This window comes from Podarcis filfolensis (assembly GCF_964270895.1).
Source record: "Podarcis filfolensis genome assembly, chromosome: 2".
NCBI classification, from domain to species: domain Eukaryota; kingdom Metazoa; phylum Chordata; class Lepidosauria; order Squamata; family Lacertidae; genus Podarcis; species Podarcis filfolensis.
The window spans coordinates 55,652,675-55,673,077 of NC_139605.1; the positions used below are offsets into that span (position 1 = coordinate 55,652,675).

At 44.5% G+C, this 20,403-nt stretch overlaps 1 protein-coding gene across 1 annotated transcript; it reads left to right on the forward strand.

Moving 5' to 3' along the window:
* Positions 1-12,935: 12,935 nt before the first annotated feature.
* Positions 12,936-20,103, forward strand: LOC310757941 (uncharacterized protein). The gene is made up of 5 exons (XM_083603676.1): positions 12,936-13,149; positions 14,212-14,562; positions 16,861-17,071; positions 18,212-18,314; positions 19,554-20,103. Exons 1-5 carry the CDS (start codon positions 13,100-13,102, stop codon positions 19,991-19,993), a joined length of 1,155 nt encoding a protein of 384 aa, XP_083459802.1. The 5' UTR covers positions 12,936-13,099; the 3' UTR covers positions 19,994-20,103.
* The last annotated feature ends 300 nt before the right edge of the window (positions 20,104-20,403 follow it).

The window sequence follows — 20,403 nt, forward strand, 5'->3', positions numbered from 1 at the left end:
TCTCTGGCTGCGCCGCTGGGGAGGAGGCAAAACCTGGTCTGGATCCGCTCGGCATCTGCGCCTACCCACGTAACAGCGAAGGGAGCAGTGGCCCTCGCGGTGCTGCGGCAAGAGCAATGGCAAAGCGCGGCCTGGATTTCGCAAACTTGAACCTCCCAAACCAAATGGGACGCAGGGTAAAGGCAGGTTCAGTGGCCACTTGCGCTGGGTGCCCTCCCACTGACTCAGGTAAAATGGCACCTGCGTAAGTGGCTAAATTGTCCCCCGAGACCAGGAAAAATTACACCTTTTGAGATGACGAATGCCAAAGCATGGAATTATTCCATGAATACCCAGGAAGCAAATGCGGAGCTGGGACGTCAAGAGCAAGCGATTGCAGCCAGAATCCATCACTCTGGAAAATCCGAAAGGTTGGGGTGGTTGCCCACGGGAAATCTCCAGGGAGCAGAATAGGGCAGGGGCTGACTTAATTAAAAACAGGAAATTGCTCTTCCTAGAATTTAAATTATAGCACTTTGATAAAAGTTTGCTTGCAGGTTTTGGGTTGAAGGCTGGTTCACTCCAGAAGTTGTGTGCTGTGTGTGATCTTGTCTTCCAGTGTTTTAATTTCCCAAACTTTATGCAGTAACCAAGGCTAAAGGGTGTTTGAGAATAGAACACCTGTGTACTTTTGAAGAACAAATGCCCAGTGTCTTCCAATGGATAATATTTAAATTTGAGCCTCTGTACTTTCAAGTCCACATTTTTAAAGTGGGAATAAGGGTGGAATTATGAAGTTGTTCTAAATTCCATAATGCACTTATCAGTAAAAAAATGCTTGGTAATGATAGAGAATATAGCGTCAAAATGCTATGTACAGTTTGTGTGGGTTTTGCTTCACAGAACTTTGATAACACCAGATTTATTTCTTTTGAGTTTTTTAATTATTACTACTGTTTTAAATTTATAAGCTGCCTTTCTGGACCAAGTCCCCTCAAGGTAGGCAAACAAAATGCAAGCATAAAATTTAATAGATAAAATATTACAATATTGTTACAGATTTTGTATTATTTTTAAATACAACCCCTGAACAATACATTCAAATATAATTCAACCAGTATAAAAACCATTGTAACTCAAGCCATTAAAATCCAATGGGGGGGGTGGCTTCAAAGATACTACAATCCCTCTGGAAGATGTTCAGAGTTGGATTTATGGTAAGTCTCCAGGAAGGGAAAATTCTGTTATTGTGGGGCAGCCATGATGATACAGGGTGAGGGAGTTGCCTCATGTAGAAAATTTTGGGATACCCTAAAGAGATGGTTATAGCCACTATATAAAGATTTTCTGTGTCAGGCATCCCTATGCAGTATCTTGCATCATTTCTGAGTTCAGCACTGAAAATATTTTCCTGTTAGGAGAGAATAATTTCATTTCCACTCAAGACAAATATATAGTAGTCACAACACCCTTGGTGATTACAAGGCCATTGCTGGAGGAACTGACAACATAACAGCAAGCTATTCTCATGGCTCCCCAATAATCTTTCTGCATAACACAGTAGAGCTGTTATCTGTTTTTGAGATGCACATTAGCAGAAATGTGTGGATGTCCAACTTAAGCTGGAAAATTTATCTATGCTCTTGAGCCAGTCTTCGAATAGCCAGTCTTTGTAACCCAAAGCAAGATTACTGCTTGTTTGGTGCAAAGACTAAAATCACAACAGAGCTGTTCCAAGTAAGAGATGAAAATAAAAAGGCCCCACTGTTGGAAAGTAGGTCCCCAAGTACTTTGTTTTACTGTTGTTGTTTTACTTCACATTTTATCATAAATGAAGCCTGAAGTGGATTACTTAGAGCCAAAGAACATATTACATGCATGGTTGTATAGAACAGATTTTGTATGATTGCATTTACTAGATCTGTGGTATTTGTTTATAAATGGCCGCCATTACAGAGGAGGCCAGATTAGGGATCCTGGCACACACAGGAGGTAGTAACTCCCTGTCCCTCATCCCACTTTGGTGCCACAATTTATTGAATGACTATCACCCTCACAAAGTTGCTACTTGCCTCAAGAGCTGATCAATGCCCTGAGCAGATGAACCCTACTGAGTCTTTTTAATGGGGACTCAGTACAGACAAATGGGGCTTCACTTACTAGGTGAGAACAGAACCCTTCTTGGAAATCAGATTCAGTCTTGGTACGTCTGACCAAGCTCCATTCCTGCATTTGCTCTTACCCAAGCTCACTTTTGTCAGGAAGGCATGTTGTGATTTTAATCTGCACAGCTGAAGCCCAGCTTCCCCCTCCTCCTCAGCCATGAGATCCCACAGTTGTTACCTTTTGACTATAATTCTTCCCTCATTTCCAGCTGCTAAAGCACATTAAAAGAGGCTAAAAATATACTAAACACTCCCCTGATGTGACAGCATTGCTTTACATGGAAAAGTAATTGCCACCGGGATGGTTCGTGATCATGAGCTGGAGGAGAGGCATCAACTAGATGCTGGCAATCAGAGAACCCCTGCCCTGGAAGCCAAAAGGAAAATGTGGGGAAACTGTGTAGTTCTGACAGGCAGAATGCCACAGCTATTGTGGGCGGTGAGGTATTTTGAAATTAGAGGGTAAGTAAGTACTGCTATCACCTGATTTAATTATTGTCCTTTACAGCTATCGGAACGAGAGAAATTCTTCATCCCAGAGCCAGCCATATCAGCAGTTCCAAAATTCAACACAGCCGGGGATAAGAGGCACTTGGCAATAAATTTACAGAATCCCCACAGAAATAAAACTGGATATTCCATAGGTCTCTCTGCAGTGCCTACGATTCTTACACATGCATGAGGCAAATTTCACTGTGGATACCATAACATGTTCCCCACTTTCCTAAGCACCGAGTAGTCCAGGACTAACATTAACATGCTTTAGTTTCTTTTGGATGAAAGAACACTGGAGGCTTATGATGTCTTGGTAGTGCTTGTTTCTTTACAAATATATAGTTGAGCATATTGGAAGTTAATGGGATCATGTAGCAGGTAGCACAGTCTCTGATCTTGACCCAGATTCCTTTGTTTCTATCTGAATGCTAGCCTCAGCAAAAACTCCCCTATCTGGCTGATTTGCTCTGCTTCTATCTAAAATTGCAGAACTGGCTCCAGACCGTTTCTCTGTCCTCTGCAGTAGCTGTTTTGTGTTACAACCCCAAATTCTGATGCATTACATTCCAGAGTCTTGAGACAGATTCCTAGCAAAGAAGGAACATTTATTATTCTTTTTTTCCAGAGGGCTGGCCACATTAGCCTCTTGCAGCAAAAATAATAAGAGTACAGGCACCTTGCAGACTAGTTAAGTGACATCCCCACCTGAGTACACCTTTGTCAGTCTTTAAGCTGCCATAAGACTCTTTGACTATTTTAAGTCTCTTGCCAGTGATAGGCCCATTCAGGATACAACCCAGATTGCCAGACAATAGTTTTTAGAAGTACTTGATTGGCCATAGAAGTGCACTTAGTGGTGTTTTGGGCCCTGTGGAACACCCTCCCACTAGATGTTAAAGAGAGAAACAACTAACTGACTTTTAGAAGACATCTGAAGGTAGCCCTAAACCCTTCAGATGTCTTCTAAAAGTCAGATAGTTGTTTTTCTCTTTGACATCTGGTGGGAGGGGGTGGGTGAGGGTGGGAAGCTTTTAATGTTTAATAGACTATTGTAATTTAATATTTTTTTGGAAGCCGCCCAGAGTGGCTGGGGAAACCCAGTCAGATGGGCGGGGTATAAATAAATTATTACTATCATCATCATCATCATCACATAACAGACAAACCAGGGTATAACATATGTGGCCAAACATGCAGGGTAGAGATCAGAATGTGACCCTTAATAAAAACATATTTCAGCACTATAAACAGCATTGAAGTGGCAATGCCAGCATCTAGTTGATGCCTCTCCTCCAGCATCCTTTTCTGTGAACTGTCCTGAGACCTCCAGGTGTATGGTGGTATCGAAATTAAATTAAATTAAATTAAATTTGAATGAATGAATGAAATCCAACCCTCATCACATTCTGTGGACCAGAAAATATAATAGGAGTATCTTTCAGTTTTGGAAACAGCAACCCCAGATGTCCCTTAAAATAAGGCATAATTCTCAATTCTAGGAGGTGCCAGGCTCTTCTTTTCATAGAGGGCTTTCTTGTAATTTTCCTTTTCTTATATTGTTTGTTATTAATGTAAGAAGAACCTGCTGGATCAGGAAAAGGGCTCATCTAGTTCAGCATCCTGTTCTCACAGTGGCCAACCAGTTGCCCAGATGAAGCCTATAAACAGAACACTCCCCCCACTTGCGATTCCCAGCAACTGGTATGCTGTGTTTTTTTAGCGAAAAGAAAATAGGCTGTTCAATCCTTTATTCTTCGGAGTGGAAGACATTGCAGTGGGTGTACACACCCTGAAGCATGTGTGCATGTATGTGTTCAGAAATTATCATGCAGCCCAAAAGCCATGTGCAGGAATAGTCCTGACATTCCTCTCGTGTTTTAAAATTCCCTCAGAATCGTGGGTTTTCAGAATAGGGGAGTTTGTCTGCTGCTATAATAGTCTGGCATTTACAGGAAACAGGCTGTCACCAGGCTGAATCAGTGCGGGGAGATTGTGCCAAATGAAGACACAAAGACAAGGGAACTCCTCTATCTCTGCCATCATGATAATATGTAAAGACCAAACCAGACATTATCTCAGGAAGCATATGTTCCCACTCTCAACTTCACATTTGCCATGATGTTGGAGAATGCAGGTGTAATGGAGCATTTATTTACCGAAGAGCAGGCATGTCCAAAGTCCGTTTTGGGGGCCTAATTTGGCCCGCCTAACGATTTAATCCAACTTTAATCCTAAAAAAGGTCAACAACTTTGGTTCACTTCATCAAATCTGGCCCTCTTTGAAAAACGTTTGGGCACCTCTGCCCAAGAGGATCAGTGAGGGAAACTTTATTTATATTTATATTTTCCAATATTTATATACCAGGTAAAGACAAAAGTCCTCTGGGCGGTTTACAAGTAAAAATTTAAAAACAAAAAATACAATAGGAAACTAAAATCTAACCCAGAATAAAGCCAGCAACAGAGAATGACACCAGTACAACCAATATAAAAAGCAGAAAAATAAAATGAAAATGAATGAAAATATCTTCACCTGGCATCTGAAAAAGTCATCATCTGAAAGTCAAAAGTCATCTGAAAAAGTCAGACCTCTCTGGGGGTGCTAACACTGGAAAGACCCTCTCCAGTAGCCATCCTCATTTGTTTCATTTTGTCAACACTCTATTCTGCATTCATATGGCAGAAGAGAAGTTCACAGGCACAAAATAATCATGCTCCGGGTATTAGGTATGGACTTATCCCAAACTGAAAAAGAAATAAATTGTTTGGAAAGAACTGCTGTGCAGGGCCTGCACCACAAGGAAATCTCCCGCATGCAAGATAACCAATTGTTTTCACAAATGCTTCAGCCACAGAGTGGTGCTTAACTTCTACACCAGCCAATTTTACCCACAGTAATTTCCCCCAGACTTACCCCCCCCCAAAAAAAACCCCCAGCTGCAGTGAGGCAGGGGATGATTAGAAACTGCCAGGGTCCATTTGTAGGGAATAATCTGTAGGCAGAAGGAGGGTAAAGCCCTTCTTTCTCGCTCCTCTCCTTAGCTTTACAGTGGCATTATAGGGTGGCAGCCCCATTGTTTTGCTGTTAACAACTGGTTCTGTCCTTGGCTTGTGAACTCTGAGATTAGACATTTGGTGGTGGAGCCTGGGGGTCATGGAGGCTACACGGCCTGAGATCCCTTCCTTCTCCGTAATTTTATGTTTTCGCTGAATAAAGATTATGATTTTGATGCCAGAGGGAGTACCGGAAGGAGGTAAATGAATGTTTGTAGTACAAATAAAGTACCAGTTTCTACTAAGGAACAGAAATGTAGTTATTAATGAATAATGCTTTCTTGCTTCTTTACTTCAATCTTTCAAACAACTTTACCTTCTGACTTGGTTTTCCTGAGAGGTTCATCCTGGGACAGGGTACTGAAGTTAGTCAAGGTTATGCTATGACGTCCCATGCACCAGTAACCTGGATCTCTGCTTCCAGAGACACAGGGCCAAGTGCATAGATATGCCTATGACTTCACGTACAACAATGTCCATTTCTAAGTGTCCAGTTTGAAGGCCAGTTTCCCTTATTCTACATGGATGGTCAGAATTCCCTTCTTCGTCCATAGAATAAAACTATCTGCAATCCATGTTCCACCAATCCCCAAACCCTAATCCTGTTCCGTGCGTATATATACACTTTAAAGAAGGGCTCATTCAGAGCATAGATCAAATTGCTGCAACAGGAACAGTCTGTTTCTGTATAATTAACCCTTAGCGGAACTCTTGTTCTGTAGATGCTTAGACCTGCCAGGACTTGCCAGTTACAGAGCCCTGCAGCTAACACAACAGCACTTTGATATATATCACTGTGAGTCAGATTGTGAAACCCACTGAAGTCAATAACAGGAAACAGAATTGGCCAAAGATGAAACGTTTTGACTGCATGAAGCATCCCAAATTCCCAGCCATTTGCAGGTCAGGGACTGGAAAGCTGCCTGAGATTCCAGCTCTGGCTCTCTGATGTAATAGCTCCAGCACTGCTTGAGCTGCAGCGTTGTTCTGAGCAATTATAGGCTCAAAATAATGCAACCATGGGTGGCTTCCTGCAGGATTCTTCCCCGCTTCAAAAGATTATTCACTCAACACAAAGCTGAACACTCTCCCCCCGACCCTTGCTTCCCCACAGAAATCTTGGCCGTGGAGAATAAGTGGGCGAGTTGATAACAGCCCTGTAATTCCAGTCAGCAGTGGCAGAATCTCAATTTCCTGCAAGATGTCAAGAGGTTTTTCAAATAGCTCTGATACTGCTACAAAAGATAGTGTATATGTAATAGGAAGAAAAAGAATAGTGCTTGAATGTTGTCCCCAAACTTGAGACAGGAAGTAGGAAGGCGTTTAGGGTTGTATTGGGGCCAGCCCAAGATACATCCCTACTCCAAGGGAAGGACATTATGGTATTCTCCCTGCCACACCAATTTCTACATACAGAAACTGACCAGAATGGCAGCTGAATCTTACTTTAGCACTGGTGGCTGATGGGACATCTTCCTCCACCATATCAGAGGACAAGCTGACTTTACAGGGCAGGCCATGTGGCACACACAGCACTATCCTCCAATACTTTGCTGCCAGTCCCTAGCATCCTATGCAAGTTACTGAGTTCAGTGGGACTTACTGCCACGTAAACATGCATCATATTATAGCCTCACTTTGCTGGTATGGGTGGGATGGCTATGGCCCCTGCAGCCAGTGCATATTCTGTTCATATTCTGTTATATAGCTATCTACACACTCAACCATCTGTGCCAAATACATTTAGATTTTAACAGTTACTGTTGTTCAGTGTAACAGTGCCCTATGCAGAGATTCCACGTGACTGGAAGTCTCAGGGAATTTGGAGGACTAACAGCAATGTCGTTTACCTGGATGATACATTTTGTAAAACTCTGGATTTGGGGGGGGAAATAAGTGGGCAGTGGCAGCCTGAAGGCACACAAAAACTGCCAGGTTTGCAATGTGATTCCCAAGAAGCCTAATACTCCAAAGCAAGCACCCATCCTTGGGCAGACATACAACTAAATTTGGCTTGGCAAGCCCTTTCCCTGTTCCACCGTTCCATTATGCGAATGAGACATGACACAGTTAATGGCTCTGAGTCAGCCTTGCTCCCTCCTAGTCGAGTTCTGGTTTTTGTTACTTTCCGTCCCCTCCCCAGCTGTCACAGGCTTGTGAAGCCGGATCGGGGGCGTGTTGTCAGGGAGCCTCCTGGCTGGGTGTGATGGTTACACCTGGGAGGGATGCCAACACCACCACGGTTCAGTTCAAAACAGGAACCCAGGCAAAGCACCTTCTGGCTTAGTAATTACATGCTGTGCTCCTAACACATGCTCCACACTGGGTGTGTTCTCCTCCAGCTACACATGCGCCAAAGCTCTCCAAAGCCTTCCCTCATTCCCAGCCCTCCTACGTATTCCCAGGCATACACAGCAGCCCTGACCTAGAAGTCTCCTTCCTAATGGGGGAAGGACCACAGCTCAGTGGTGAAGCATCTCCTTTGCAAGTGGAAGATGCCAGGTTCAATCCTCTGCCCCCAAACCCAGAGAGTCACTTATAGTCAGTGTAAAAAAGGTAAAGGTAAAGGACCCCTGGACAGTTAAGTCCAGTCAAAGGTGACTATGGGGTTGCGGTGAGGGAGCCAGCGTTTGTTCACAGACAGCTTTCCAGGTCATGTGGCCAGCATGACTAAACCGCTTCTGGTGCAACGGAACACCGTGACAGAAGCCAGAGCACACGAAAACACCATTTACCTTCCCGCCACAGCGGTACATATTTATCTACTTGCACTGGCCTGCTTTCAAACTGCTAGGTTGACAGAAGCTGAGACAGAACAATGGGAGCTCACCCTGTCATGGGGATTCAAACCACCGACCTTCTGATCGGCAAGCCCAAATGGCTCAGTGGACTGATGGTCGGATTCAGTATAAGGCAGCTTCATATATTCCTGTTCCTAACCCTCACTCCCCAAAATACAATCTTAGACCCTTATTCTGTTGAACTTGCTCCCATCATATCAGTTCACTCCTGGCCAATGGTGTCCTTTCCCAACAATGCATCTGCCGACTAACACATGTACACAAAAACATGTAGTCAGGGATACCTAATGTGGTGCCATAAAGATGTTGTTGGACTCCAACTCTCATCCGTCAATGATCAGGGATGGTAGGATGATGAGCCCCAGGCACCATGGTCAGTGGTCACTGAGCTACCCTTGATACAGCTCTCAATGTAAGTTCTGTCTTAATATTTTGGTCACCAATGAACTTGTGGCTCTCCAGATGTTGTTGCTCCCAAAACCACTGACCACTGACAATGCTGGCTCAGGCTGATGGGAGTTAGAGTCTATCATCTGCTCTTTCTTTCCAGTCCCACTCCCTTTTGTGTCTTGTCTATTCTTTAAACGCCTAAGAACAAGACTCATTTCTCGCTCTTAATTCATGTAAGCCACTTTGGGAAACAATAATTGTTTGAAAAGTGGTATAGAAGTATTTTAACAATACTTTTATGGGGATTTGAAAGGAGCATGGTTGAGGGTGGAGTATAAGCCCCATCTCCAATAACATGATGCATTAATATTAGATCAGAGTTGAGCAGACTACGGATCTGCTCTGATTTTATTTTTTACTAGATCCCTAAGATCTACTAACCAGAACCAGATACGAAATGGGGGTTAATGGGGTGGAGCTAATAACCCAGGGGTCATAGACTGCATTTTACATATCAGAATCTACACTTACTACAAAATACAGATCAGTAACTCTAACAGCCTAACTTAGGGGGAGCTTTTTTCTGTTTCTGTTTTTAAATAACTATTAAAGAGAAACACTTGCTGATCTACCGTTAAGTCATCCATTTTCCAGTCTGTAGATCCCAATCTATTTTCTGCCTTTGCACTAGAGCAAGGTCTGTGTTCAATTGCTTGCTGGCCTAATGGTTAATATAACCCAACCGCTCTACCTGTGGGTCCTTTAAAGACTTCCATGCAAAGTCATGGATAGCTGCCAGTGTGGTTCCTGCAGTTCCACCTATGGTGCCTGTGACAGGTCTCAATAAATAAACCCTCCAAAACTCACAGTACACAAGAGAATGTTTACCCTTCTTGGTCAATTCCTGTTTGCACTGTCTCATTGAACACTCTCCCCTAAACATGCCCATATTTCACTGGGTGCCAGGATTGGACACCCACCCTTCTTTCCATTCTGACCAGGGGAGGGGTGCAAAGAGTTGCTCTCCATGAGCAAGTGCTGGGCCTTTTCCCATTGTTGTGGGTAGCTGCTGTTGCAAGGCAGGGTCCTATCTATCTGCTCATTAGATGTGGCCGCCATTTTGTGATGTGCCACATACCTTAAGGCAATCATTTTATGTTGGGCCACCACCTCCCCTCCAAGGCAGCCATTTATTGACAGGCACCCATGGCACTTTCTCATAATTCCAAATGCTCCCACTGGCCCCGTTTTGAACTGTCTTATAAAAAACAAAAACAAAAACCAGCATTGATTGGGTCTCCTATTCCTCTCAGTTGTCTTAATTGTCCTGTTTTATAGGACAGGCTCTTCCACGTGTTTAGAGATATTTATGACTTTGGTAAATGTTACAAACACACACTCCTGGGACCAACTACACTTTACTTCAGAAAATGCATATGTCTAGGACTGCCATATGTCCGGAATTTCCTGGACATAGCCAGGATTTGACCCTCGCAAACACTGTCTGGGCGGAAATCACTTTAATGTCCAGATTTTCACTTTTTGAAATATGGCAACCCTATCATAGAAAGGCATACCAAGAGAAGAACAGTATTTCCTTTGTCTCCACTCGTTGGGTATTGTGCTTTCGTCGTTGAGGTTTTTCCAGCAGCGGTACCAGCAGCCAGGTGAAAAAGAGGACAGATCTTGTGCACTTTTTAATTATTGTATAGAAGAGAAAGCTTCAGCAGGTATGGTTGGAATGACAACCTGCGTCTGCTGATATGCCTTCCTCTACACAATTATTAAATGTGCAGGGACCTTGTTGTTTTTACACCTGGCTACCTTGGGTGCATCATAGAATTGTTGAGTTGAAGGGACACTAAGGGTCATGTAGTCCAACCCCCTGCAACAAATCTCTCATCCCACAATTACAAACATAATTGGGTTGGGGGAATAGCAACCACTTTGTAAATCTAGGTGGCTTTTTTAGGCCTAGCATGCCAGGGCAAGAGGGCATACCCCTTTTGCTTGAGCACAGAAATACCCACTTTGTCTCCCTCACATATTTTTGTTACGCCTTACACATTTCTGTTACTATTTATGTGTAAGATAAATTCCTTCATAATCTCAGCACTTGATTACTGTAACGTGATCTACATAGGGTTGCCCCAGTCACAGCTGGTGCAGTATGTAGCAGCCCATCGCTTAATGGACAGGGTTCTGGGAGCACAGTATATCACCAGTAGCAATCTGTAGCCTGCACTCTCCAACATCCTAAGCAAGCATGGGTCCAATATTGCTTTAAGGTGGCTTCCTTCCTCAGTTCCACCCATGCAGCAGCCTATCCTACAGGGTTGTGGTGAAGATGGATGAAAGCAAGGAGTTTTATGTGCACTGTTGTTGTGTTGTTGTTTAGTCATTTAGTCGTGTCCAACTCTTTGTGACCCCATAGACCAGAGCACGCCAGGCACTCCTGTCTTCCACTGCCTCCCACAGTTTGGTCAAACAAACTACCGAACCTTACATGGGCTAGCAACATGACTAAAATAATAAATCAAGGCTAAGTCAGATGGTTCTGGGAAAAGCAGTCTCAGACTCAGGGTTGCTTAGAGGTCACAAAACTGCACTCTTTGACGGCAGTGGGGGACTGGGGAAGAAGGCTAGAAAGCAGTAGTTTTGGTGGAGAAAAGAAACAAACCAAAGAAATAAAATAACGCGCCAGAGAATTTTGGTACCATATAATATAACCACAAGCCTTAGGAGAGTTGGCTTTATGAAAAATACTTAGATACTTAGACAATGTTTTTGTTTCTTTGTTTACTGTCTGAGCAATTAGAATAATAGAATTGTTGAGCTGCAAAGGACCCAAAGAGTCATCTAGTCCCGCCCCCTGAAATACAAGCAAGAACTGAACTTACTTGGCCACAAATCATCAGTGACATAGTAAATTGATGCCAACCCTAGGTTATCTGTTAACAAAGTTGTTTCCAGCTCAGTAATTACACAGTACTTGCCTCACCATGGGGCTAAACACACAGAACATTAAGATAATTATTGTAGCCATGGCATATCATAAATCACATTCTTTAAAATATAAAATATTATAATTACACATGTGGAAAATATAGGCGTAGCTCTGTATTGTTTAGGGTTTGCGTTTTAAAGATTACAAGCAGTACGAAGACTCCAGAAATCCAATGAAAACTCCCAGAATACTGGTGGTTTTATTTGCTCTTCTGCAGTGACAAGTGGAACCTTCAACAAAATTGTGCAGTATTTCCTCCTTCCTAAGCAGAGTGTTCCTATTGTGGGTTACAGGCAATATTCTCTCCGAGCAGGGCATTCTGCTACACTGCACCAGCACCACCACCACTTTCCATTTCCTGACATTCATGACTACTGAGCATGCTCAGTCCTTATTTGGCTGATTTTTTTGTTTTTTGTTTTGGCAGGGGGAGACAGTTGATAACTTTTGGTTGTTGTTGATTTTTTTTTTTAATGGTTTTGTACTTCTGTAAATTTCAGGGTTCTTCTGAGCATGGTAAAACACTCTCTTGTTTTGTCATGACTCCATACTGACTCTAGTCCTGTAGACACTGATGTCACTGTTTGAGGGAGTGAAGATTTCAGTTTTCATTGCAGAAATGACAGAGAAAACAATACTATGTATTATATTTTTCCAGAATTACTCTTTGATTACACAGCATCACCACTAGTAGCCTTAGCAGCTGAACGTTAAGCAGAAAAGGTGGGAATTTTGTACTAACAACAGCCAGAGGCGCATGTAGGTTCCCTTGTGCCCTTGGCATGAGCTGTACCAGCACCCCCTGCCCCTGGGTCCCCTTTGCCTTGGCAAGGAGATGTATTGGCATCTCTGAAGCTGCAAGAGACCATGGACCAAAAACTCATAAAGTTTGCTTTTCATAGCTTTTGGTTCCGCCAGCACCTTCCTGCCTTCCTGTGGGATCGTGTAGTCAGGCGGACTCCTAGCCACTCTAAGCCAGAGTGGAGAGGTGCTATTTTCATGACCACTAAGGCCTGCGCCCTGACAACAACAGAGCAAAACATACGGAATCAGAAAGAAGAAGAAATTTGCTGGATATAGGGGTGTGGCTAATAAGAGCTCCGCCCACCTGATTGTCAACCTCAAATTCCACATTCTCGAATGGGCATTCCTTGCTTTACTCTAGGTGCCATTAAGGCAGTGACGTGGATGTCAGTTGAATTGGCTACATGGAGCTGGATGCAAACCAGGAGGGAAAAAAGTCCTTGCCGGTGATCGGGTAAAGAGTTGTTCCATCTCTCTAGATAGCTAAATGTTGACTCAGTCCCACCTCAGCCTAAGAAGACCAGCTATTATTATGTTTGTAACTTCACCCTCAAAGACTTTCAGGGCAGCTCCAATGGAGTTTCCCCAGGTTAACCTCACAGTAACCCTGCAATTTAGATTAGGAAAGGAGATTTGGATGGGGAGAGAGCTGGATTCAAAGCTCTGCTGCAACAGGAAGCTCACTGGGTGAACATGGAGAACTGGGCCAAAACTAGCGAAATGAATTCCAATAGGGACTAATGGAAGGTTCTGCACTTCTGCAGGAATAACCAGCTGCACAAATATAAGAGGTACATCTGGACTGCCAGTAGTACAAATGAATAGGGAGGGTATTTGTAGATCACAAGCTCAACATGTGATGCAGCAGCAAAAAAAGTGAATACTATTATAGGCGATATCAACAAGGTATAGTGTCCAGATCAAGGGAACTAATAGCACTGCTTTGTTCTGCCTTGGTCACACCACACCTGCAGTACTGTGTCTATTTCTGGGTGCCACAATTTATGTAAGGAGGATATTAACAAGCTGGAATGTGTGTGGAGGAGGGCAACTAAGAAGATCAGGGGTCTGGAAACCAAGCCTTATGTGGAACAGTTGAGGGAGTTGGGTATGTTTAGCCTGGAAAAGAGGCAACTGAGAGGAGATATGATATCCACCTGCAAATATCTCAAGGGTTGTCACATGGGGGATGGAGAAAGTTTGTTTTCTCCTGTTCTGGAGGGTAGGACTCAACCAATGGATTCAAGTTACAAGAAAGGAGATTCTGACTAAACATCAGGAATAACTTTCTGCCAGTAAGAGCTGTTAAGACAGTGGAACGTACTCCCCCGGGAGGTTGTGGACTCTCCTTCCTTGGAGGCTTTTAAACAGAGGTTGATGGCCATCTGTCATGGATGCTTTAGATGAGATTCCTGCATTGCAGGGGATTGGACTAGAGGACCTTCAGGTCTCTTCCAACTCTACAATTATACGATTCACTACCGCCACTAACTAATAAAAGGATTTGTCTTTGCAGGGTGGATGAGGACACAGAAAAGGAGCATGCCTGGCACCCTACCCACCTGCAGCTGACTGTCCTGCGTGCCTGCTCTCTACGCTCCAAGGGCGCCACTGGCACCAGCAACCCCTATGTTGTGATTCAGCTACAAAAGCAGAAGTTCAGGACCTCCGTAGCACTACACAGCCTAAGTCCCGAATGGCATGAAGAGTGTACATTGCAGCTGCCCAGTGTGCTGGATGACTCAGAAGAGAATGGCCTCATCCTTACCGTCATGCACCAGTCCTTGCATCATTTCAACCAGTTCCTCGGCAGAGTATGCTTGCCTCTTGCCCAACTTTTTCAGGACAAAACGAAGAGAAGAAATGAGTGAGCATCACCTGCCAGCCCTGCATCCATCTCGCAAAATCAGGCTATGGATAACCAACACAGTGTCTTCCAGATGCAATTTCCATCAGCTACAGCCAGTGGTCAAGATTGATGGCAGTTGTAGTCTAGAGGACACCATGCTGATTAACCCAGAGTTCACATTTTTGAGCCATGGGGTGGCATCAGGCAAGAAGTTTAGGAAGATATAGTTTGGAGGTGATGGCCCATAAGAAAATGGTCAGCGCCATAAGCAGCAAAAATGTGGCAAAAGCCTTTTAAGAGGTGCATCATTGCACAGCCGAGGCAGCAATGCAAATGTCATGCACACACAAACATGTGCACACAATAAGATATTGAACGAAAACTGGCTGCAAACTAATTAAGCCATAGCTCCCATAAAAATGCACATATATTGAAGGGCTATGTAAAAGTGCCAAATTTTAGCTGGGATTGTAATATTAGTAGTACTTGGGAGGAAAGGAGAGGGTCTTTTCCATTGGGGCTCCCCACTCGGTGAATGCTTTCCTGCTGAAGTCCACCTGGTACCATAATTAACGTCCCTCTGGCTCCAGCTAGAAACTTATCACTTCCCAGGCATTTGATAGCAAAATTGTAATAATCTATCTATTGACGGTGTGCTTTTGCTGCTCTTTTATTGGTTTTATTGTATGGCTTTTCTTGTAATACATTCCCCCCCAATTTTGAGCCATGCTTTATGCTTTTAACATTTTGTAAATCACTCGTAGGCTCCTTTTATGGCAAGCTATTAATTAATAGCTGACTGGAGAAGCACGAGGGAGGATTCTGTCTTCTTCAGAGCTGGTAGGGAAGTTTAGCATATGGATGAGATTTAATAAACTTATCCAGTCACGCTCTTTGAAATGCCCAGTTGCAGAATCTGGCAGGCTCCACCTTCAGCAAACCACCCAGGCGCACCATTTTTTTAGCATCTCCAATGCAGAATAGGGTACTTCACATTTTCCAAAATGTAAGTTGCAGCAATTAGCCTGTAAGCAAACAGGAAACGGGTAGGCCGAACGATCCAGCCAAGTGCTGAGGTCACTGCAACACACACCCAAATTGGAAATTTAGAGGAGTTGCAAACGTCTCCTCAGCAGCTGCCAAATGACCAGTTTACAAAATGGTTACAGTCACATTGTGGTAAGTTACAACTTGGTCAATATTCAACCACAGTACAGTGGTACCTCGGGTTAAGTACTTAATTCGTTCCGGAGGTCCGTTCTTAACCTGAAACTGTTCTTAACCTGAAGCACCACTTTAGCTAATGGGGCCTCCTGCTGCTGCCGCGCTGCCGGAGCATGATTTCTGTTCTCATCCTGAAGCAAAGTTATTAACCTGAGGTACTATTTCTGGGTTAGCGGAGTCTGTAACCTGAAGCATATGTAACCTGAAGCGTATGTAACCCGAGGTAGCACTGTATATGACAGGGGAAACCAACAGTGCCCTCCAGATGTTATGTCGTACGACTCCCATCACCCTCAGCCAGCACAACCAAAGGTCAAGAATCGTGCGTGTAGTCCAGTAACGTCTGCAGGAAGCTGTGTTGGCTGCCCCTGTTCTAGAGCATCCTTCTGCAACCCAGTGCCCTCTAGATGTGTACTGCAACTCCCTTTAGCCCAGGGTTTCCCAAACTTGGGTCTCCAGATGTTTTTGAACTACAACTCCCATCATCCCTGACTGCTGGTCGTGCTAGCTAGGCATGGTAGGAGTTGTAGTCCAAAAAAAACAGCTGGAGACCCAAGTTTGAGAAATACTGCTTTAGCCCAAGACAGTCGCCATAGTACAGGATTGTACAGGACACCAGGTTGAGGAAGGTTACCCTATTGTGTTACTACATAGGTGCCAAGAAGCGACCTGGTGGCTATATTCTGTCTCTTCTAACCTAGACAATACGCCTCTGAATACCAGTGGCTGAGAATCACAAGTGGAGAGAGCGCTATTTGGCTCTCTTCCTGCTTTTGTGCGTCTCATAAGCATCTGGTTGGTTACTGTGAGAATAGGATGCTGGATTAGATGAGGCCTTGGCCTGATCCAGCAGGGCTCTTGTTAGATTATTGGTACTGCAGTGTTAACCCATAGAGCCAGGGTAGACTGTGTGCAACTCTTCCGATCTTTCAGGCTACAGTTTGAGTCACCCCTGCTCAGTGGCCAAACTGGCTGGGTCTGATGGGACTTGTGTTCCACAACACCTGGAGGGCACCACGTTGCCTCTCTCAGCAGTAGAAGAGTGGCAAGTTAGACACCTGCCATAGAGGCCATTGCCTTATCTCTCTGCAGGTGGTTTGTGCTGCAATCTCGACCTGGCAAGAAGGAGAAGACAAGAGGACAGTTGCAGCTGGACATTCAGTTCTTACAGATCTCATCACAAGCCAGTGAGCCAGCGTTAAACTCTCGTGGGCCCTGGGCTTTCTTCTCCAGATTCTATGGGAGCAGGAAGGGCAGACGGTACAAGGTGTACAAAGAAGCTCCGTCTCAGTCACCCAGCTTGGTATGTGAAGCAGGACAGAACCTGTCCCAGTTACTGAGTTCTCTTCTGCAAGGGGTGCAGACCCTTTCCTTTTTCAGCCAGAAGAAGCTGGATGCACTTGGGCTGTAAACTCCGCTTTATAAGTAGTTCTGCAAACAACGTGCATAACTGGCAAAGTGTTCCTAAAATGCAAAGGCAACCCTGTTGGCCCACAACCATCATTCAGAGGGCCTTCTTGGTGGTGGCGCCCGCCCTGTGGAATGCCCTCCCACCAGATGTCAAGGAAATAAACAACTACCTGACTTTCAGAAGACATCTGTAGGCAGCCCTGTTCAGGGAAGTTTTTAATGTTTGAAGTTTTATTCTGTTTAATATTCTGTTTGGAGCCGCCCAGAGTGGCTGGGGAAACCCAGTCAGATGGGTGGGCTATAAATAATATTTATTATTTATCAATCAATCAATAACCCACATTAGGATAATACTGTTATGTGGCCAATCAATAGGTCAAAAAACGGTGTGCAAGCTTTTCAGTTCTCCAAAACTCTTCATCAGGCAGACAGTAAGCAGAGCAAATGGTGGGTGGGTGGAGGTGGCGGCTGGTGGTACTGTAAAGTCATCACTGTATGAATCTTTAGATGGAGTGAGGTATGAGACCGCAGACGTTCAAATGAGGCTGCATTAGGTATTAGGGAGGCATCAGGTTGCACTATGGCCTCTTGGGAAGCAGAAAACCCTCTTGGTCTACTGCCTTAGGCTACAGTCCTATATACCCACTGACTAGTGGTTAAACATCCCTGGACTCAAGTGTGCTGGTCAGCCAAGTAATCCTGTTCCTCAAACAGAATAATACTGAGCAAGACTTCCTGAATAGTGACTAACCGCCAAGGCCCACTTTGTTTCCATTCCTTGCAAATGGTGACAGACTTTGCTTCCCTTTTTGTTGGTTAAAAAAGCCAAAACATTTCTCTAATAGGGATAAAAACATTGGGAAGAGAGGAAGCCTAGCCAACCAAGTCCTAGTTCTCTTTATCAAGCATCTCACTATAAGCATCATTTCTGGCTGGGGATGGTAGGCAGTGACCCTAGTTGGGCACATTTGAATAGTGGTGGATTAAGCTTCAGAGCTGCTGCCTTAACTCTGTATGCTTCTCTTTTATACAGACAAACGACGAGGATTCTTCTTCCTCCAGTATGACCACTGAGCTAGAGGCCTCATCAATGAAGTCTGGATCCAAGTGTGGCAGCTCCTTGCACATGGTAGCAGGTGACTACGGAGAGGTGGAAGTGCCTAAGCAGTATAAGGCAGCACTGTGAACACCTTACCAACTGGAGGGAGTTACCTCCATGTAGTGGTTGCCAATGTAGTACCTTCCAGATGTTGTGGACTAGATCCCACTATTCCTGGCCACCTACCACGCTTGCTGGAGCTGATGGTAGTTGGCATCCAATATCTGGAAGGCACTAGGCTGCAGGAGGCTGCCCTGTGAGATCGCTTATCACAGGCATGCACTAGTTCCAACCTTGCTTTAGAAAAGGAGCAACTTCATGTACTAAACTTTTAAGATCTGCAGCACAAACTGAACTGAAACATAGCTGACCCTCTTTCTCCAGGGAAGTAAACCCAAACTATTGCTTAGCTGATCAAACGATTGCTAAGCTGTGTTATCAGTGGTGAGACCTTTTTTCATAAATGAGACAGCACCCCATCTTCAGCAACTGGCCATTACCCACCCAACACTGCTGGCCACATTCAGCAACGGTGAGAGGGTCTCCAAGTCAGTGCCAACCCCGTCACATATCTCTGCCTGCCACAGGCGCTCCATGCTAATCTATGCATCCGCCTCACATGTGCTTTCAGCACATGAGGATTTGCTCATTCAGATCAGTACCTACTTTTGCTCACCTTCTTTGACTTTTGCCCTGGTTCTTTTAGCTACAGGTAAGTGGAAATTGTATGACATGCCTAAAAAATAGCAGTTTGTCACACATACACACAGTATGTGACATGGGAGAATGTGTGCTAAGGGAACTTTGGTTTTGCACTCGGAATAAATTATGCATATCAGTTTGAGTTGTGTTACTCAACTGCACTGTGGATTGTCTGTAAAGTCTGGAAGATTTAGACAAGGACTAGATTCATTGGGAACAGCAAAGCAGTCAGCACATATAGAAGCCTAGAAGTCAGGGGAAGTTGCTAAAGGTGCACCACAGCCAGCTGAAAGTCAATCTTTGATTTCCATGTACCCGCATGGAACGGATTCTTTTTTTAAAAAAAAAATAATGCCCTGCACTGTATAGCAGATATTGGGAATAGGCACACTAAGACACGTATGACATATTTTGGGAGCTCTTTTCACAGGGTTCTAGAATCTCACACATCTACTAATACATCACACTCCAGCTGCAAGGAATTAATGAAAAGTTTTGTTAAGTGGGAACTGCTTTTGGGCTGTAGAAAATCACAGTTTTGTAACCCTTTTGGCTCTACCCCCACCCTTTACAGCAACCTCGGTTGGCAAAAAATCTACCTCCAAAACTCAGCTGCAGAAGCTTATTTCGTGCAACTACAAAGAACTCGCCCCTGATGCTAAGAACCTGGCAGCCAACTCAAGTCAGTCTGAGCACCCAAGTACCCTTGAACAGTTCAGCAGCATATTTACTCAACAGCTCAAGAAAAAATCTAAGCCTCTGAAAGAGGAGAGGAACCTGGAGGCGGCAGGCATTTCTATGGAGGCTTGGCAAACATCTCTTCCACCTCTCCACGTTGCAGGGCCCAGTGACATCCCTCCACGAGCACAGACCCTTCACCTGTCGACGGTCAGCCTCCAGCAGACAACCAGCACTGCTACAGCCAGCTCTGTGACCAGGCACTTCCACAGGTGCCGCATGCACCTGAGTAGGAGCTATCAGTTCTTTCGCAGGTGTTTTGGCCTGGTTCCCTGATGCTGGGGGGCTCTGTCTTTTGTCTCTCGTTCTCTTGGCGAAGGAGATTTATTGGAATAGTCACAGTGTACAAATGCATCATATTCAGTCAATATATCTCTTTACTTGTGTGGCTTGTTTCTTTCATTGTTAAGGCGTGCCAGGCAACACCAGGGCCAATCAGGGATCTGAAGAATGGGCTTGGATGAGGGTTCTGGATTAGAAAGTTTAATGGGCCAGAAAAGGGAGAAGGTGCAAATCAAAACACCAGATACAGTGGAACCTCGCGTTACGTACCCTCCTCCCTGCAAACGCTTTGGGTTACGAGCTAACCTGGAAGTAGATGTTCCCGGTTGCGAACTTTGCCCCGGGATGTGAGCGGAAGTCGCGCGCCGGCAGCGGGAGGTGCCGTTAGCGAAAGCGCACCTCAT